The following is a 20896-nucleotide window of genomic DNA, read 5'->3' on the forward strand; positions in this document are numbered from 1 at the left end:
TGCAGAATCATACAATGCCCGAGCTGTTTAGTCGAACCTGCGCTGCAAAAATAAATTAAAAAAGACCGCAGTCCACTGAATCCACTGTTTACTATTGTACATCAGTGAGGGATAAAAGGAGACAACATTTGGTGTAATGAAAAATGGGCAAAATTAATCCCTCATGTATAAAAAAAGCCACCAAATCTCTCCATCCCCCCTCTTCCTTTATTCAGAGCGTCATGATGTGATCATTCAGTGCTTGCCTACAAAGGCGCAGAGCAGGAGCTACAGAAGCAGTCAAGGTTAAGAAGAAGAAAGAAATACCACGATTCAGACTTCCTTCTTCACAACATCTTGACCAATTTGGGGTTAGTGCATATTGGCAGGGTGCTCGGCCACATTATGAAGGTCATAATAGCAGTAAAAGTAAGTGTTCATACACCTGACATCTTCCATAGCTCCTTGTATCCCCTGATTGGTAACAGAGTAGTGATTTGGTGTGTAATAAAAGCACGAGGGCCTGCTCTAAAGTTGGCCCAGGTAAAGGGCAACTAATCCCTTATTCTGGCCTTACAGCACCTGTCCTTATTCAGCTGCTGGCCGTCAGCCATACCACTCTCACAAATGCACCGAGGAGTTAGAGTAGTGAGCCCAGTGATGTGTGGCTTTTAATTCAAGATGCAATCCCAGCTAAGAGTGGTGCACTTTCTTATTTTACCATATATATTTAGCAGTTACCAAGTGTTGGTACTGTTAGTGCATCAGATACAAAAGCTGTAAACTCTTTGTGATGAACAGTCTGGAAAACCATGACAACCGTAACAGTCACATTAAATCTGTCTTAGCGAGAGGCCACAGGTCGAAGCCAACTCATACAGGCAGAAAAACAGTTGCTAAAGAAAACTACTTGCTCTGGATGACTGCCGTAATCAACAGCGCAGAGAAAGGCTAGTCACGTGGAACTTTGCAGAGCTGGTGTCTACAGCGAGATGGATGTTTAGCAACTGCTTGTTCTCCGAATAAGTGCGTAAGGATGCAGATAATGATGTGAGGTGCACAAAACCTGCCCACGTGAGCAGAGGGAAAACAATGAAATCTGCTCTAATGAGTCATCTCTCAGCTTGTCCTGCCTTCAACCCACAATGATCCCTCTGAACATATGTCGGAGTGAATCATTTTATGATTGCTCTCCTTCTTGGAGCCTTTCATAATCTCAGATATGATATGATACTCATGAATAAACCTGAACAGCAGAAAGGAGTCTGCCATCCCAGCCACCAGATCTGATAAGGATAAGAATTTGCTATTTAACCAGCGTCAGTTCAGGACTTAGAGGGTCACAGAGAGGGCTGAGGCTGTCCCAAAGCCAAACCATGGCCCAAATTCTTTGTGGATACTCCAACGTGCAAAAAGAAGCTGGTGTTCTCCAGTTTGTCCTCACCACAAAAATGACAGCACTGGTTCAACAACCTATGTTTTACGCACTTTCCTGACAGGTGACCTTTTGCAGTTGTGAGAGTAATTGTTTCCTACACCTTGCTCCATTAGTTGCTGTTACTACACCTGCCAAGTTTTCTGCTCTTGCTGAGCACATGTGCAGTTTACAGTGATAATGGAGGCAGATTTACCACTCAGACTTTTTCTAATTTCCAGCTGATGACTGTTGATTTCACAGCTATTTGCAAACAAAGGAAACGGCATTGTTCTTTTCACCACGTTTCACCATAAGGAGCAGAACAGAGTTGCTAACGTTAGCCGAAACTCAGCATCCAGGACAGTGAGGATATACAACACAGTGGATGTACTAGTTGTGAAGAGGGCTTCTTTTAAACATCGCCTGTAACCCCACAAGCTAGTGTAATTTGATTTCAGTGAATTGCTCCTTGACCTTGTAGTGTTTAGCTAGTTAGCAAGACATGCTAACATTTGCAGCTTTGGTTAGAGCAAATAAATTAATTTATTTGAGACTGCTTGGGGTTAATATTCCATCTTGGACCTATAGTCAACACTGGTTTCTATTCTACCTATGTTAACTATCATTTTAACTTTCCCAACCCCAACAAAGTAGTTTTAATTGACTCCATTTGAAAGAAATGGACCAAAAATAAGTTATATTTGGATGTTTCACATCTATCATATAAACACCTCTAAAGTGCTGTGGTATATGAGCTGACTTTATCATCTGGAGGTAGAGGGGATGGTGGATGATGTGACACCTGGGCAAGACATTCGCCGAGCTGCAGACCTCTGTCTGAGAGTGACATACAACAAAACCAGTCGTGATTTAGCAAGTTACTGCTGCATCTACAGCAGCTTTTTTAAGCTCCAAATGTGGGTGTGTTTTGTAGCAACCACTCGCTGTTTTCCAGTGGCTTTTTGGCAACAATCATAAGTGTTTTGTAGCAACACATCACTGTTTTTATAGCAGATTTCTAAGCACCAAATGTTTGTGTTTTATGGTAACACCCTGACTGTTTTCCACTGGCTTTAGAAGCTCCAAATGTGGGTGTTTTGTGACGAGCCTTAACTGTTTTTCCAGCAGCTTTTTAGGCACTAGATGCTGGGCTTTTTTGTAGCAATTTGTCGCTGTTTTTCAAAAGGCTTTTTAAATGTGGGTGTTCTGTGGCAGCACCTCACTGTTTATCCAGCAGCTTTTCAGGCACCAATCATGAGTGTTTTGTAGCATCCCATCACTGTTTTTACAGCAGCTTTTTAAGCACCAAATGTGAGTGTTTTATAGCGACCTGTCGTCGTTTTTCCAGTAGCTTTTTATGGACAAAGAGTGGTCGTTTTTTACAGAGACATCGTTGCCTTTCCTGCTGGGAAACCTGGTATTTTAAGCCAAAAAATGAATTTTTTCTAACCATGACCGAGTCGTTTTTGTACCTAACCCTAACCACAAGTTAAACACAGCATTGCTGTTTCACTGTATCCACTACATAACAACATACAAATGTAACATATCCATGGTGTGCAGAAACATACAATGCCAGCATTTTTTCTGTGCACTGGGTTGCCAATTTTGTTGTCTTCAGCTTTTTGATTGATTTGAACAACATCCTTCACATTTGATTGTCCAGTTCTAATAACATACTGTAAAAATCTTATCAGGAAGCAACCCTGTGCTAATACTGAGCTGATTATTGACATGTGTGACATTGAATATTCATTTGTCTGTCACCTGTGTTGTTTCAGAATAACACATTTGGGTTTGTAAAACCCTATGCATTTATTTTGATGAATATTTCCTGCAGCTCCACTCAGAGTGTGTAGAGCTACTGTATAGTAAATGATGAGTTTGGCTGTGTTGCACCTCCCCTTGCCTCACACACAAGACGGGAGCAGCAAAGCATTAAGCGTGAACTGTTGAAAAGTTGGCACAGGTGTACCGCCTTGCCTGCCAAAGTCTTTAGCTCTTCCTCTGCGTAATGAAATTCACCAATAATCCCTTATTGCAATCTAACTACCCTACAATTAAGGGTCCTGGCCTCTGACCTGACAGTGCTCTACATATATAGTACAGCAGTAGCCAGCTGCCAAGAGAACACTCAGAATGGAAACACTCAAGTTAAGATGTTATGCACTGGACAGAAATAAACGACCTCGTTGCACAAGGCCAAGCAATTAGTTTTTGTCACAATCAGCAAAACATGTTGTAAACATTTGACTGTTTAAATGTACTTGTCTTGTCTTCTATTTGGAGACATTGAAGTTACAAACATAATTGTCACACTGACAAATTTCCAACTGACAAAAATACATTTGGCTGCACAGACTGCTCTGTGAACGCACTCTGTTTCAACATGATTCATTCAGATTGTATTTTCATCCCCTCACAATAAACAGTGTGTAAATTATTCTCTAATAAAAAGTGTGCTTGGATTGAATCTCAGGTTGAACTGTGGCAGATAAAAATGACAAACAGTTCAGATCTAAAACATTCAGAGGGATAAATCCTTCTCTCCGTGCCAGTTACAATGTTCATCGTTCCATACTCCAGCCCTCAGCAGGGGGCAGGTGATAGATCGATGTCCAGTGTTTGTACGGGATTCAACATGAATAAATGAAATAGCAAGAGAGGCTGCAGAGTTTGAGCTCTGTTTTTCATCACAAGTGTGATGCAACACATCACAGTTAATCTGACTCGGTCTGGTTCCTGCCGACAGGGGAGCTCACCTCTGACCCAGAAGTGTGGTTTAAACAAAAATACACTCAAATATCTGCCCACACACACACACACACACACACATTTACAGGCATGCAAGCAAAATTCTGTTTTTGGCTTTGAGCCTGTGGTCTAATCAAAAAGTGCTAGAAAGACTCGGCGCCAGGGCTCAAATACACACACACACACACAAGCACATGGGTGGCTACACATAATATGAGCGATGACAGGGTTGAAATCAACTGTTACTAAGTACTTTAACTTGCATTTTGGATGTTCATGTATTACAAATGAACATGTTAAACTCTAAATCACAGGCTAATTTCAAGTCATCTCTCTCCCCTTCTGTCTCAGACGCCTATCCAGTGTCAGAGGTCGTCTACACTTGGACCCAGGGAGCTGATAAGTCTGTGGAGGTGGCAGGGGACGGCTCCAGACTCAACCAGTACCATCTTATCGGGCAAACTGCCGGCACTGAGAACATACACACAAGCAGAGGTAGGTGTGTGTGTGTGAGTGTGTCTATGGATAATAAACAAACTTGAATTTACAAAAAAGAGAATATACATCTAAAGCTGATACAAGCAAAGAAAAGGGTCCAGTTCATGACTCCCAGGTAGACACGCTGTTGGGGAAAGTTTCCTTAGAGGATTTCTTGGTTAAGGGTGTGGAAAAAAATCGCGCTTTTGGTCAAAACGAATACGCTTCTGCCCAGAGCGCTTTTTGCCAGAAAGACCTCTAGGCAAACTCCCATGTGCAGTGGATCATGAATGTATTAAAAGGAACAGCACACAGTTGAAGGTAGGGACTTGTTCATTGCTGTGAAAGTTGCTCAGTGGCACATGAAGTCAAAAAAGTTTTACTTCCAGGTTATAAAAGTACCCAGATCTTCTGCGTCATCGAGCCCATAGAGCAAGCGCACCAGAGACTTTCGCCAGCCGAGCAACTAACTTCCATTTTATCCCCCTGCTAACATTAATAGTGGTTAAATTACTTGAACCTGCGGCTTTTCTGGGGCAGCACGGTGTTGTGGTGGTTAGCACTGTCGCCTCACAGCAAGAGAGTTCCTGGTTCCATCCTGGGTGTGGGAGCCCTTCTGTGCAGAGTTTGCATGTTCTCCCCGTTTCAGGGTGGGTTTTCTCTGGGTACTCCAGCTTCCTCCCACAGTCCAAAGACATGCAGTTTGGGGATAGTTTAATTGGTGACTCTAAATTGTCCATAGGTGTGAATGGTTGTCTGTCTCTACATGTCAGCCCTGCGATAGTTTGACAACCTGTCCAGGGTGTACCCTGCCCCTTGCCCAATGACAGCTGGGATAGGCTCGTTTCTGAAGTTCAAATGTGACACCACTAAAAACACTGCAGAGCCGTGTTCATAAAACCTGCATATACACGCTCATTTTGGTGGAGGAGATGTATGTGAGAAGAGTGGTACTTAATATCAAAAGATGGACATTTTTTGATGATAGAAAAAGCACAAGTGATGACAGATAAATAGGTACCATGTGCGTCATAAAGCTATATAACACGAACTGAAGCGTACACAGTACAATTACAAGGATGGGGCTGTACCAAATTCAATCTAAGTTAAAGGCTAGTAATAAGCACTTGAGTGTAAGCATTATAGACTACAGTATGCTTTGTGAATCATGTGAATGTAAGGACATCCAGTCTGTATCATTTTATTTGACGAAGGGAGCAGGCCAGCAATATCTGTTGCTAGGAAACGCCTGTAGTGCTGTCCATTGAAAAGCAATCTATTATGTATAGTCACTGCAGCTATGTGTAGCACTGTAGCTGTCATATAACAGTTTGAGGGGGAAATAATGTATAACATTTATTGGCCAGGGCTCAGTTTGTTTTATTTATGTGTGAATACTGTAATAAAAAGGGTAAAAGAGAGATAATTTCATATCACTCTTTTACCCTTTATCCTAAACAAGTCGTAAAAGCAAGCTAACGGTAGTTTTGTCCGTTAGCTTGCTCGTTTCGTTAGCTACACCAGTGGTTCCCAGCCTTTTTCCTCAAGGGATCCCTTTTCAGTCATTGAGTAGCTAACGACCCCTGACTAAGTGACATATTTTATTCGATGTATAACTTAAATTTTTACAGAATAGCCAATATTCTATACAAGTAACCACACTATTTACTCTTCTTTGGGTGCTCGCTGTCTGAGGAGATGACAAGATAGAGAAGGAGGAATGTTTTAAGAAGCTAACAGCTAATTGTTGGCCCTTTGTGGGGTTTTGTGACATCAAGACAGCTATAGAATGATACTTTAACCCTTTAATTTATTAAAAGACATCAAACCACAGTGGAACAGCTCCACCCTTTACTTACAGTCCCCCCTCATTCTTCTCCTGTCTTGTGCACCCTCTTCTTGGGTAAATTCATACTGTATGTGATGCATGATAAGTGTAATACCAAATAACATGATGTAACTAATTCTAGATTAGAAAAGATAAACGCTGCAGGGAGAGATGGGCGTGCGAGGCAGAGAGTAAATGTGGGAAACATTATCAGGAGATCAGAGTCAATGAGTGGAGGCTAGTGGAGGAGAGTAGCCTATCCCTCACACAACCAGCTGTCTACAGGCCCGGACAGCCCTGTCAAACAACACTTATCCCCACATGAGCCCACGCGCGCGCACACACAGACACACACGCGGAGCTAGAGAGAGACCTGAGACCTAGGGTTAATCCCCCCCCATCCAACCACCCATCAGCTTTTGCATAAGAAGATGACATCACAGATCAGCGAGGGATTGGTTGGTTGGCTGTCGCTGAGTGTATCTGTGTGTTTGTGGGTATGTGCTCTTGTGCATTTATCCTCGTGAGTACCAAATGTCCTCACAGGAATGGTAAAAAAAAAATACAAAGTCAGGACGTTTTGATGGAACCTGGTTACTGCAGGTTGTATCTGATCTATGAGTCAGGTTTAGGTTCAGTATTAAGGTGAAACTCTAAATAAAACTGATTCTCATGAGTATGATTGGAAGCTTTTAAGTTTGATATTTAGCATAATGTAAATAGTTTGACTTAAAATGTGAGCTGGGTCCTCACAAAGATTAAAAAAAAAGATTTGTGTGTGTCTGTGTGTACATTGGGATTGGACAGCCTCGCTCTGACGCATGGGGGGGTGGGGGCATTGAAAGGCATCTGCTTAATACTCTTATGTAAAATGGAACTGTAATACACTTCCCTCCAGTTTCTAGTAGAATCATTATTAAAAGTGTGGATTTCCCCTGTTTTTTTTTTATTTATTTATTTTGTTTATTTATTTATTTAATCTGCACGCCACAAGTGAAACCTTCCTGTGTTTTAAAGCAAAGGGTTAAAGGGTTCATTGGTTGAGGAAGTGCATTGTTGGTTCACTAACTGGGTGGTTGATCAGATGCCTTGTTGACCGGTTTTCAAGATAGATAGATAGATAGATAGATACATACATAGACCACACTTCCCCTCATCAACAATAATACAGTGGCATTAAAAAAGCCATAAAATAATTTAAAATAAGTAGATACATAGAAATTAAAAATTAAATTAAAATTGAAGTTAGTTAAAGTTAATTGACCAGTTGATAAAAGGATGGCTGAAAGGCTGAATATCTGCCTGGCAAATGTCTTCTGGTAACTGTAAATAAAATACTAGGGACACGTTAATATTTAAACACACAAAATTTGTATAAGTTAAAGATTAAGATGCATTGATATGATAAAAAAGGGCAAAAATGCTGAACAAAATCAGGGTGCTGTGCAGCCTTCTATAGAATACCGGCTTATAAAATTCATGTTTTTATCAAGTTGTCTTGTGGGGTAATTCATTCAGAATGTACTTTAAATTAAAGCTGCTTTTTGGAAACTACAGTTGGTAACTGAAAATAACTCTGTGTCGTATTTGCCGAAACTGTCAGAAACAATATTTTAGTGTACTGTTTAGCTGTAAAATGAAAAAGTTGGTCCGGCTGGTGGGCAGTGCTTGGTGCTCCGGTAAACAATATCCAAGATGGTGGCCGGGTCACAAACTTTCTCATTTCACAGCTAAACAGTACACTAAAATATGTTCCTGAAAACATTTGAGGTGAAAAATATTATTCAGTAACAGGAGAGTTTTTTGTTGTGTTTTTTTTTTGTGTTGTTGTTTTTTTTTTTTTTTATAAAAGGCGTCCAATGAGAGACTGGAACCAATCTAAACACACATAATACAAAATAATTAGAAGTTTTCTTGTTGTGGCCTTCCTAAAATGATGAGGGGTGAAAGTTACTGTATTCTGTTATGATCAAGGAGTTGATAAGCAGACAGCATTAGCAAGCTAACGTGCTAGCTACAGTTAAAAATGTGTCGACAAACATGAGTTTCTACAATTCCTGATGTATTATTCTCCTCAATGTCAGTAATTCACTTCATGTTAAGGCCCAGACAAACCAAACCAACATTGAACTTCATGTTAAGGCCCAGACAAACCAAACCGACATTGAAGAACTATTGGCAACAAGGCAATTGCCTCACGTTACCTGTCTCTTGATCAAAAAATTGCACAGCCGACGGCCAACGAGCATACGATCTGCGCACTCCTCTTTTGAGTGTCCAGCAGCGATTATAGCCACACTGTCAAAATTTGAATTAACTTTTTCTGTTCAACGATACACACCTTTGAATATAAAAATGACTCACTGAAATAAGTAGTACGTTCTATCCAAAAAAAACCACCTCTCCTCTGTTTACTTTCATTTGTTTACAGGCAAGTCTTGCTCTCCAATATGACGACGATGTTGGTGTACGTTTCAGTGGCCATTGAGGCATTTACATTTCTATATCTATGCCTGACACACCACTTCTAATAGCACTATTATACCATTTTTCATTGTCAAATTATTGACAAAAATTTTCAACCAGTTCTGGCTCCCTGAAACCTGACACCAACTACTCTATTCTTCTCATATGAGTGATCAGGCAACGACCTTTACCCTCTTTGAAATGTCATGTACTTCAACATTTAATCAATACTCAAGGTCATTTTATCTGTATTTATATGTCTGACAGTTTATTTGACAGTATTTGTCCGCCCCTAAATCATCAAACTGCCATCTGGTGTTATGATCATTACAAGAAAAATGCTAAACGTTATCTGTGAATTCCATTTAGCCCAAGGACTGAGGGCAGTAAATCATCATTCATGCAGCTCAAAGCTTCTGTCTGGAAACCGTCCAAATCAGTGGTGGAGATTGCTGATGTGTTTTGGCTCCAGGGGGGTCACATTCAGTCCAGTAGGTTAATTTACGGTATGTGTTTGACTCCCTTGCTTATCACTTTCACAGACCAAATATGACACTTTTAGCTATGATAAACATGCAAACGTGCTGAAAATGGAATATTCAGTGTCACTGAAGGTGTAATCGCCGATGTGGGAATGACAGGTGACAACTTTAACAACAACTTCTCACAGTTCTTTGTATGGCGTGGTCCTGCTGCATGACTATATTTATTATTTTAGCACATTCAAGTCTACCACATTTCAAAGATATCTGACTATTACAAGATGTGTTGCCTGAAAGTCATCAAACATTATTAGAATTGTATATTAAATGTCCCCAGATACGTTCATGTGCTTGCTGTGAGGGCCAGTAGATTTATCTTACTCTGATAAATGTCACCTGGAGTTTACTGTTGTTTCCTCACTTGATTAAAACAAGTCTGACAGTCACCTGCTGCTTCATTGGGTCTAGACAAAGTAATGAAGCACTTGTGGAGCTGAAATTCAAAACAGGAGTCAGTTAATGATAATCTGGCCTTTCTTGTGTTGTAACTCTGAGCAGCAGCAGAACATCTCCTAGCTCTCGCTGCATGGCTTCAATGAACAAGTGTTTTTTTGTTGGTTGGTAATGAAGACAGATCTCGAAACCTCAGGTATGGAGGTGCACGGCTCACAATAGCGCACGGATGTGATGTTGTGAGGCTTTAATTAGCACATCTAATCTTAGACAACACTCCTTTTTGAGGACATGGAGGAGGAGATTAGCCCACAAGTTTCTCTTGAAGGTTGTGACTTGCACCGTCTCAGACAGTAATAGCTTCCCTGAGATAACTCCTGACTCTAAAAGTAGATAAGATGTGTTGTAGCATTAGTTCTATGGACAGTTCGTAAGGACTTGCAGGGCTCATTTCCAGATGATGATCACTAGCTTGGATGTTAAAGGTGAAAACATTATTTCCTACTCACCAGTTGACCAGCATGGCAGCATTGTTCCCCGCTATAAAAGGAAGTTCCCCGTGGACATTGTGAAATACAAATCCTTGGAAGAAAAGCAGTAAGATCCACCAGAGGAACATGTTCCTCCTCATTCCTCTGCCCCCGGTCCTGTCGGGATCCATGCATCAAGGGCAAAGGCCACCCCGGGGTGTCCCAGGTCGGCAGTTGACAGGGTATCTGTGAGCCAGGCGGCCTGGAGTCATGAGGACGTCACAGGTGATGGGGTCGCAGTGAGAACTAACAGTGTTGGGGATCTCCTGGTCGAGGCATGGCGGTGACGTTGATGAGTGTTGTGTCGCTCTTGTCTGCCTCACTCTCAGGCCGCTGTCAGTTGAAGCCCACAGTGCATTTTCTGGATTTCTTCCCCTCGCACGCCAGCCAGTCTCATCAAACACGTTTAATCATTACTCCACAAACAGCTGTCAGATGACAAAAGAACAACAGGAAAGATAGAAAATGTCCACACGGTTAGCCCCCCTCCATCCCACCAGTGATTAGCAGCAGCGAGTGTCCCTCTCCGTGGCTTAGACTGAGGTGTGTGTCAGAGTGTGTGTGTGTGTGTGTGTGTGTGTGTGTGTGGTGGCTGTCAGCAGTTAGAAATCATGCTTCATGTGTGTTTCAGAGTGTGTATGTGTCGGTGCCTGGATTGGCAGGGCGGAGTGGGCGGGGCTTGGTGCTGTGTGAGGATCCCAGGACAGGAAGCCTCCCCCCTCCTCCTCACTCTCTGTCTTTCTCTCACTGATGGCAGGATGCAGATTGTAACCAGGGATTAGGGAGGTTCAAAAATCCGATTTTGCCTGGAGAAAGCCTCATGTATTACTCTGCGTGTGTGTGTGTGTGTGTGTGTGTGTGTGAGAGTGAGAGAGCCTGTGTACATGTGCCCTAGTGTGTGGAATATAGTCATTGGGTTTTTCATAGTTTACCAGCGCCTGCAGCCACAAACTGCTGCTGGTGAGAGGATTTTTTTTAAAGCCTCAAATGCAATCTTCGCTTGTTTAACTGAATACTGTGTCTCCCTCTCTCTCTTTCTATCTCGCCACATTTCCTCTGGATTTACCTCCAACTGTCATCGCCCCGTGGTCCAATCCCAGACACTAACTGCATGATAATCTATTGTCATGTCCTCGCAATAATTAACGCCACTTGCTCTCATTTTTCACTTTAATAATGGATTTGGAGTCAGGTTCATTTCGCCGTCACGTTCAAGCTTAATTTTTTAACCTTTCCACCTCTGTCCTGCAGTTTGCACCACCTCTAATTATTTCATAACGCAATAGCGGGACAGAGGAGGGAGACATTTGCAGTGGGAAAAGAAGAGAAGAGTTAATGAGCACTTCTCTAGCTGTCAAGTTTGTGGCCGTAAACAGTAACTTAATTGTGTCCTGTGTGGAAACCCAACGAATCAGGAGGTTAGATCACATGTCTAAGCACCTGTTTATTGTCCCTATCTAACTTTGTATCCTTTCTATCTCTCTGTCTCCCCTCAGGACAGTACACTGTGATGATGGTTCACTTCTACCTGAAGAGGAAGATTGGATATTTTGTCATCCAGACGTATATGCCCTGTTTCATGACCGTAATCCTGTCCCAGGTGTCGTTTTGGCTAAACAGAGAATCAGTTCCTGCGAGGACCGTCTTTGGTGAGCGAAGCCGCTTATTTACTCATTTACTTTTTAACGTTTTTATTTGTCTGGGTAATATTCCTGTCATGCACAGCCACACGAGGGAGAGTAATAACGGTCAGCCGCTGAGCAGCAGCACTGCAGTCGCTGGCAGTTAAGAGTTATTAAAGCGCCCACCTTTGTTGAGTGAGGGGAGACTGTTAGTTGTTTCCAGACAGCCTGTAAAAATACAACTCAATTTAAATTTGTCACGTCCTTTTGTTTGCACCCAGGGGTGACCACTGTGCTGACCATGACTACCCTCAGCATCAGCGCCAGGAACTCACTCCCCAAAGTGGCCTACGCTACAGCTATGGATTGGTTCATCGCCGTCTGCTACGCGTTCGTCTTTTCTGCCCTCATCGAGTTCGCCACAGTGAACTACTTCACCAAAAGGAGCTGGGCCTGGGATGGCAAGAAGGCTCTCGAGGCACAGCACCCTAAGGTACAGCTTGGGGACACTAGATTGCAAGTACCAAACATGAATGTCATGCTACTTTAAAGGACCATATTAATGGTTTCACATGTTGTAGCCATGTTGTGGAGTTAAATGAGAAGATCAGTACCTCTCATGTCTGCATGATAAATATGTAACAAGAGGTGCATGGAGGAAATGAGAGGAACTGGTTAGCTTAGCTTAGCATAACAACTGGAGGCAGAGTGGAGCAGCTAGCCGGGCTCTGTCAAAGATAAGCTCACTATAAACAGTAGGTGGAAGGATTTTGTTAGCCTTGGGCAAAGCTAAGCAAGCTGTTTCCACTCTTTATGCTATGCTAAGATAAGCTAACTGTCCCCTGGCCCTCACTATGTGGTTAGCACACAGTTACAAGAGTGGGCATCCCAGTTGACAGAAGAAATGTTGGCATTGTACATTCATGCAAACCACGGATTACAACAACAACATTACAATTACACTCTAGTTGACACATCGAAACGTGGTAATGGTTACGAAAAGATCACATTTTGGCTTAAAATACCCCGTTTTCAGGGCATAGTGACCGCTGGAAAAGCAGCAATGTCTCTGTCAAAAAACAACTGGTTTCCATGGGACAATCACCGCCAGAAAAGGGCGATGGTCAAGACAAAACATCGTTGCTTTATGCCTAAAAATTTGCAAATGTAATGTATTCATTGTTTGTAGAACTGTACAATGCCAACATCTTTTTCTGGCGACTGGACTGGAGTGGAGGGGAAACCCTTTTTGGTAACACTTTACTTGAAGGTATCTACATGAGGGTGACATGACACTGTCATAACTATGACATGACACTGTTGTGAACTTGTCATAAACATTATGTACATGTAATAAACATTTATGACTGCTGTCATTAAGTGTCATTCGGTTTTTGTAATGACAAGTTGACATTGTTTGGGTTGTCTTGATTATGACAACTTGACATTAACCAGGATGACATTACCAGAGGATGTCTTTGTATCAATCATTATGTCAACTTGTCATAAACACAAAAAGAGGTGCATTTGTTGTTAATGTCAAGTTGTCATGACAAAGACATCTTACGGTAATGTCATCCTAGTTAATGTCAAGTTGTCATTATCAAGACAACCCAAACTGAATGACACTTAATGACAGCAGTCATAAACGTTTATGACATGTACATAATGTTCATGACAGGTTCATGACCGTGTCATGTCATAGTTGTAGTTGTAGTTGTCATAGTCTCTCTTGTAAATGAGACCCTGGGTCTCAATGAGATTTTACCTGTATAAATAAAGGCTAATAAAAAAAAAAATAGTTATGACAGTGTCATGTCACCCTTATGTAGATACCTTTAAGTAAAGTGTTACCTACTTTTTCCAAGTATGACATTAAGGCAGTATTCCCAAATGAAAGTTTAGCTTACAGTTTTGGTTGTGTAAACGGCACGAACTATGAAAAGGATTTATATACTAGACCTAAGTTGCATTAGGAATAATCAGGATACATTACTTGACAACACTTATTACTATACAAGTTGCTTGCTTAAAATTTTACCAGGAAAACTGTCAATCATGTGTTAGCAGCTGGATTAAAACACAGACCTGCACACTGCAGTCATCATAAATAAACCAAACTGCTACCTGTGTGAAATTCAATTACACAGCATCCCTGAATGTTTTGCCAGAAATGTTACTCGCCTGCAAAAGCACCTAATTATTCCAGACAGAATGAAACACATTGATTATCCAAAAACAGCAGGGTTTAAAACCAATTCACCGCTCACTGCAATCTGTCCCGCTGTAGAAACGAGACCCCATGGTGCTGTCGAAGAAGCCCAACAACGTCTGCTCAGCGGGCGTCAACTACACCCCCAACCTCACCAAGGACGTGTCCATCTCCACCATCTCCAACACGACGTCGGTGCAGCTCCGGGCCGCAGAGACCAAGATGGTGGACCCCAAGAAGACCTACAACAGCGTCAGCAAGATCGACAAGATGTCGCGGATAGTGTTCCCCGTCCTGTTTGGAACCTTCAACCTCGTCTACTGGGCCACGTACCTGAACAGAGAACCGGTGGTGAAAGGAGTGGTCAGCTCAACGTAATCTTTCTCCTTTTTTTTTTCCTGAGACAGAGAGTTCGTATTAGGGGATTAAGTTTGTTCTAATTTGAAAGTGGGTGGACTTAAAAGAAAAGGGGTTGTTGTAAGGTCGTTGCCCAAGACAAAAAAAAACAAAAAACAAATATCTGCGCTTGAAGAACAAAAACAAACTATACTCAGCTATCTAATTCAAGCACTTTGAATGGATGCAAGGCTGCAACAGAATCCCTTTCCTGTTTTTATGGCCTAAAAAACTGCTCGATCACACAGAAACTTGCTTCTAAGACCTCGAGGGAGCGGGTGCTTTGCTTCTTTCTCATCTATCCTGCTGCAGTTTGCATGACGCTCTCCTCAAAAGGACTCCTCTTTGTCTTGAATACCGACCATATATATGTCAATCACTGCTTAAGGTATGGGAGCACACTCCATGGCGACTACTTGAGGTTTTAAATAAACTAATGTAGGCATTTTGAGCAGTTTTCCTAAATTTACTCTTATCATGGAGGCTTGAAATGCACTGAGCTTATGCTGTGGAAAAAAACCCTGCAATATAACATGCATTTGAAAAATTGATTTAAAAAATGTACTTAATTCCACACTGTGTGGAAGAAACATCTCTTGAGATTAATGCTGCAAGTGCATTAATAATTTAGTTTTCTGTCTCTTTTTTAAAAAAGAACCTTTGCCATTTTTTTCTCCTATTGCAGTGGGTGCTTGTGTGTCTCTTTGTACATCTTTACTTGAAGATTCAAAGCCCTTTGCTGCAGGCCTGGTTTCCCAAAAGCACTGGCAGACAGAGTCTCAGTGGAAGATGACGAGTGCTACCTAAAGGTGAAAAAAAAAGTATTTGAAAGATTATCATTGCAGAGTTTTTACATTAAGAGATGCTTTTTCATTCATAAAAAAATAAAAAGTCATCATTTTGGGCAGCTTGCCAACAAGAAAAAAAAAACGTCTTTGGCCCACTTACACTGGGTGAGTGGACAGCTGTGGATGGGGTGTTCAGGACAAATTTAGGATACGTGCTTTAACTGAATTTTGAGCACAGGTCACTCAGCTAGGAAACTAATATTCACAGCCGAGAGACTGCTGCTCGAAACGCAGAGTGTGTGACATACAAATCAGCAGAGTGAGAGTTTGGAGACTGTCATAGGGGTGCAGACCTCTATTTAGGCAAGCATGCTTCTTACTGATACTTGGGCAAAACACTGCAACACCACCAGCTCCAGGGGTCAGTGTCACAAAGACAGGATGTGACGTAGATCAAAATAACAGTAAGACAGCTGCCGAAGTCTTTACAGATTAGTCCTATGTAACTGTGGTATTTTTCAACCTGGACCATTTTCTCATGTGTTTGTGATTAATAGGAACGACTTTTTTGAAATTTGTCCAGTATTGAGTGAGATTGCTGCTGCGAAACAGTCTGCAATGTAACCACATGGAGCGTGTTCACACCATTAGTTTAAGTCCACTAAAAGTGCTTGTTTTTGTCACTAACAGGCTCAGATTGTTATTTCAATTGTCTGACAGCATTATGGAAAGGATCTCTAAAGAGACAGACCTTTTGGTTTAAGAGTAAAGGGTATACTTATGCAGTGGTGTGTCTGTGTCACTCTGCAGTTACACCTCCAAAACACTAGTTGGCGGCGGAGGTTTCTGTGAAGTGCTGTTAAGTTTAGTTGATTGACAAGTACACAAATCAGCTTCACTATAACTCGCAGCATTCACAGACAAACACTTGTCTTTATCTGAACACATTTTCCCCACAAATACAACATGCTAACGTTATTAGCACAAGCCTATGCCATTTTACATTGTATAAATTAGCCTAGTGACTAGCGGAGATATCTTCTTCTCATATGAAGCCAGGGACAACAGCAACATTTAACAACGGTAATGTAATAAAATTCAGCTCCATTACAACTCACTGGGTTCACCGACAAAACAACTGTCTTATACAAAACAGGTTTTCCAAACAAATACAACATGCTAACGTTATTAGCACAAGCCTATGGCATTTTATATTGTATAAATTAGCCTAGCAATGAGTGGAGATTTTCTCTGCTCATACGAATCCAGAATAAATCTCGATGTATAAATCCCCAAAGGTTAAATCACACACAATTTATTGTTTCTTATCTGTGAAATTAACATAAATAAAAGCTTTGTTTCCACTGAGGGACATGGTTTAAGCTTACAAAAATAGACGGGAGGTCTGTGACGCCGTGTAGTTACATGTCTGGGCAGAAGTAAAAAGTCTGCCTAAGATCAATTTTGTTTAGCCAGAAACAGCCCAAAATTGCTTTCACCAATCCCACCAGACTCCATAAACAGTAAATTTATCATCATAAAACACTCTTCAAAGTCGCCAGAATCAAAATAAGACTTACAAAAGTCACTTTAACACTGTTCCAACAATCACCAAGTCTGGTTTGGTTGAAATAAACCCTTAATTCACCCCGTTAGAGGCAAATATGTACCGGCTCTATACATACTGGAGTCTGGTGGGTTTGGCAACAACGATCTTGGGGCTGTTTCTGGTTGTTACTCTTTAACAAAAAGGTCTGTCTCTGTAGGGATCTTTTCCATAATGTTCTAGGATACATCTAATAACAATCTGAGCCTGTCGGTGGCAAAAAAGTGGCAAACACTTTCAGTGGCTGCACATACATTAATGGTGCCATATGCCTAGAGTGGTTACACTGCAGCCTGTTTCACAGCTGCTGGCTGCAGCCTTCTCACTCATCACTGAACCAATTAAAAAAATGTTCCCATTGGTATCATAGTCTCAGATATGTGAAAACAGGGACCAGGTTGAAACATACTGAAGTTACCTTTTCAGTAAGACTAATTTGCCATGAATTCTGCGTAAATTAAAAGTCTTTTCAAACTACAAAACATAACTGACCAACCTCCATTCACTGAAGCAGAAAGTGTTTGCCTTCTGGAGGAATTTAACAATTACAAGGGCATTTTGTTAGAGGAATTCTGATGCCCTTATGTGGGGAGAAAGAACAAAAAGAGAATAACAATCAGTGACGTTTCATTATCATATGATTTTCTGCATTAAATAATAAATTGCTGATGAAAATGTCATTAAACTCACGTAAAGGCCTGTGGCACGGTGGAATAAGTGGTTCAAGAAGCTTGTTGGCTTTCTGGCTCAGTTGGTGAACTACTGTAGTTGAGGAGCTAACTGCTCACATGCTCGCCAGCCAGGACATGCTAGTGCTTGTTAGTCACAGTAGCTAAGCTTCTTCAATTTTCTCTCAACTGAATGAACTGATTTTGACACAGTTGTTTTTGCCACTTGAAACTACAGTGTCATCAGGCCTTTAAGTTACGGAAATTTGAGGGAAATTAGGCCAAGTCTCGTAAGGGAATCATGTAAATAAACTTTTAATTTTAAACTTTGCTTTGACACAAAAAAGACAATGTTTATCGTTTGAGTTTTAAGCCCTTGGAAGAAAAAGAACAACCAAAGTCTAACGTTGACTTTCACATCCTGAAGATGTTTTCGTCCGATATCTTTCTTAATGTTTGTGTGTACATGTGTAAGATTCTTTTCTTCCTGTTGCTTGTAGAGGAGCTCATATTGGATCAAACTTTTGATCTCTTTGGATCTGATGTGTTTTTTGGTCATCTATTTCTACATTGACTTGATCACACTGGAAGCAATGAGCACATGTTGTGGCATTTTGGCTCGAGCCCACCATAGCACAGCCTGTGTGACTTGTTGGACTATGGTGAGACATACTCAGGAACAAAAGGACCCCTGCTCCGAGCAGAAGAGTTGCCTCAGAGTCACTGTGTGTTTAATCTCATGGAGTTTAAACGGTGCAGTTGGGGGCATTGTCAAAGAAACAATGGCTTGGTGAAAACCATGAAAATAAAGACATCAGCTGCTACTGTACCTGCTTTGCTTTGTGAAATTCGGACCTACATTGGATGTCGTCACCATATCAGCTTAAAATTCTTTCCAAAACGCTTTCATTTTGGATTTTTGTGCCATAATTTTCTGTAGTGTTTTCGTGCTGGTTTGGGTTGATGTTGAATTTCATGTAAATCTAAGGTGTTGCTATCTGTCAAAAGCTTGGTGGGTGTCTATCAGCAAAGCTACGTGTCAGTGCTTGTTCAAGCGCAGCAGCCGTGTAAAAGGAAGTCCAATGAAATGCACTTGAAAGGCAATCTATATATTTGTCTGTCTGTGGTCGCCATGGCAGCAAGTCCAGATGAACAGACCAGACATCCTTTTACTCAGTAACAACCTCCAACCTCCACTGCCTGCTTGTTTCTGACTCTGCTGCTTATCCACATCGTCAAGACACGTGCTAATTTTCCTTTTGTTTCTGTTGACGCCTGCAATAGCTAAATCTTTCACATAGTTTGGGGTCATTTCGTTTGTTTTGTCAGAGCTGAACTGCTCCAGAGCTGCTTTATTTCAGCTGACTAAGCCTTATTTTGAGTTATATTACCAAAGGAAATGAAACTGTAATTAGCATCTTGGGCCCTAATCATGTAAGTGTATTTAGCCTCCATTGTTTTCTCTATGGAAGGCAGTGTCAGTCCGTCCTCCACTTAAACACTCCCATCAGCCTTAGTTGTACTTTTTGTGCTCATTTAATGCTAATTAGCTAATGTTAGCATGCTAACACGCTGTGGGGAACATGGTAAACATTATGCCCACTTACCATCGGCATGTTAGCATTGTCATTGTTAGCATGCTGATGTTAGCATTTAGCTTAAAGCACTGCTGTGCCTAAGTATAGCCTTACAGAGCCATTAGAGCACACAGTAGCATGGCTGTAGACCGGTGGTTAGCAAATATCAGCCCACAACTGACAAAAACTGAAGTATTTCTTTTTTATTTTTTAACTTTATTTTTATTTTTGATATGAGCAAGTACACTATTATCAGGATCTCTGTTTGTTCAACCTACTAAATTATCTGTGTTTGTACATGTTCTCCAAATGGGCAGGGTTTAAATAGAAGTGGGTGTGGCTTTAACACTGAGTGGGTGTGGTCTGATCTGAAATTGTTATTTAAGCCTGAAATTGATATGAGTTCATCGGTAGTTGCTATATTTATTATTTATTAGAAAGTTTTTTCGAGAACATCCCCAAGTAAGTCAGGACTTTTGTTCTTTATCTGTACCGGATACTCGCTTCATCCAAGTATTTAGCGACAAGATTTTAGTTTTGAAAGCATTCTGGTTTCTGTTTGTAGTCTGTTTTTAGTGCGAGTATTATTGACCAATCACATTTGAGTGGGTTTTGGTTGCATTCAGGTAAACAATTCATGCGGGGGGCAAAAGAGGCAAAACGCATCGGCCGAAATGCAGTCCCAGAACCTTTTGGCTATCATCTGACCATGACTTCGCTTTCTGTTCACTTTTTTAATTTCTTTTGACAATCCGGAAAAATAATCCAGTCATAGACGTCATATCTCAACAACTTGTTCGTATTCCCAGGTCATCAAATACAGACACTTTCTCACACTACTCGGTGTCTCATAGCGAGGTCTGAAATACATTGTAACATGTGGCTTATGCTGTGATACCTTTGTAGTTAGGTTAAGGCCACAAAATTAGTTGGTTATGTTTCGAAAAAAGATCATGTTTTGGTTGAAAAAAAGTTTGGTTGGTACATAAAAATAGCATAACGTGATGTAAATGTTTCACGTAAATGTTAGCTTTTGGTTTCACATGGGACACGTACTGTGGTCTCCTAGATGAAGAAGTTTTGTTAGACCCATCCACCATACCTCCCTCCAAGGACTTTCTCAGTCTGTATACTACATCAGTTTCTCTCAGTGTCACGCATTGTAGTGGATGGGTTCAATTTGGAGTTAGCTTAAAGCCTAATGCATCTCATATAGACACTAAAGGGTGCCTTTGCTGTCTCTGTCACATGCTAATGGGTGTGACAAAGTATTTGCCGCCCTAGGAGTGAGAACGGGCTGCTCTCAAATCCAACTCCATTCTCACTTTTAAAGTTTCTAATCGGATTGTAAAAGATGACCAGCACACAGAAGTTAATCAGGAGTCCGGTCTCACTTTGAAATCGTCGAAATCCGGCACTTGGGCAGTGACTTGCAGCATCAGAAACCAACGAAACAAAGCATCCTTTAATGTCAGCATGATACGTGGCCGGTTGCCATTATAGTTTAATGGCGTCTGGCAGCATCAGGGGGAAACGCGGCGGGACAAGAACGAAAGTTACATTTCCTGTGAAAACAGAAGTGTATTTTGAAAGAAGACGATGCATGTAACAGGCAGAACTTGACACAGTGTCCCAGAACGT

At 41.3% G+C, this 20896-nt stretch overlaps 2 protein-coding genes across 3 annotated transcripts in view; one reads left to right on the forward strand and one right to left on the reverse strand.

Moving 5' to 3' along the window:
- LOC117249783 (gamma-aminobutyric acid receptor subunit beta-3-like) overlaps window positions 1-10607 on the reverse strand; it is an 81702-nt gene extending 71095 nt beyond the window's left edge. For both annotated transcript variants that reach the window (XM_033615500.2, XM_033615499.2), the window contains exon 1: window positions 10366-10607. In XM_033615500.2, the coding sequence (XP_033471391.1) occupies window positions 10366-10517 (152 nt within the window). In that variant the 5' untranslated portion in view covers window positions 10518-10607. The remainder of the gene's footprint in view (window positions 1-10365) is intronic.
- Window positions 1-14737, forward strand: part of LOC117249785 (gamma-aminobutyric acid receptor subunit alpha-5-like) — a 28343-nt gene extending 13606 nt beyond the window's left edge. The window contains exons 7-10 of the mRNA XM_033615503.2: window positions 4502-4645; window positions 11883-12035; window positions 12290-12501; window positions 14299-14737. Coding sequence (XP_033471394.1) covers window positions 4502-4645; window positions 11883-12035; window positions 12290-12501; window positions 14299-14598 — 809 coding nt within the window. The 3' untranslated portion in view covers window positions 14599-14737. The remainder of the gene's footprint in view (window positions 1-4501; window positions 4646-11882; window positions 12036-12289; window positions 12502-14298) is intronic.
- The last annotated feature ends 6159 nt before the right edge of the window (window positions 14738-20896 follow it).

The sequence above is a fragment of the Epinephelus lanceolatus genome, chromosome 24 (genome assembly GCF_041903045.1).
Source record: "Epinephelus lanceolatus isolate andai-2023 chromosome 24, ASM4190304v1, whole genome shotgun sequence".
Taxonomy (NCBI): Eukaryota; Metazoa; Chordata; class Actinopteri; order Perciformes; family Serranidae; genus Epinephelus; species Epinephelus lanceolatus.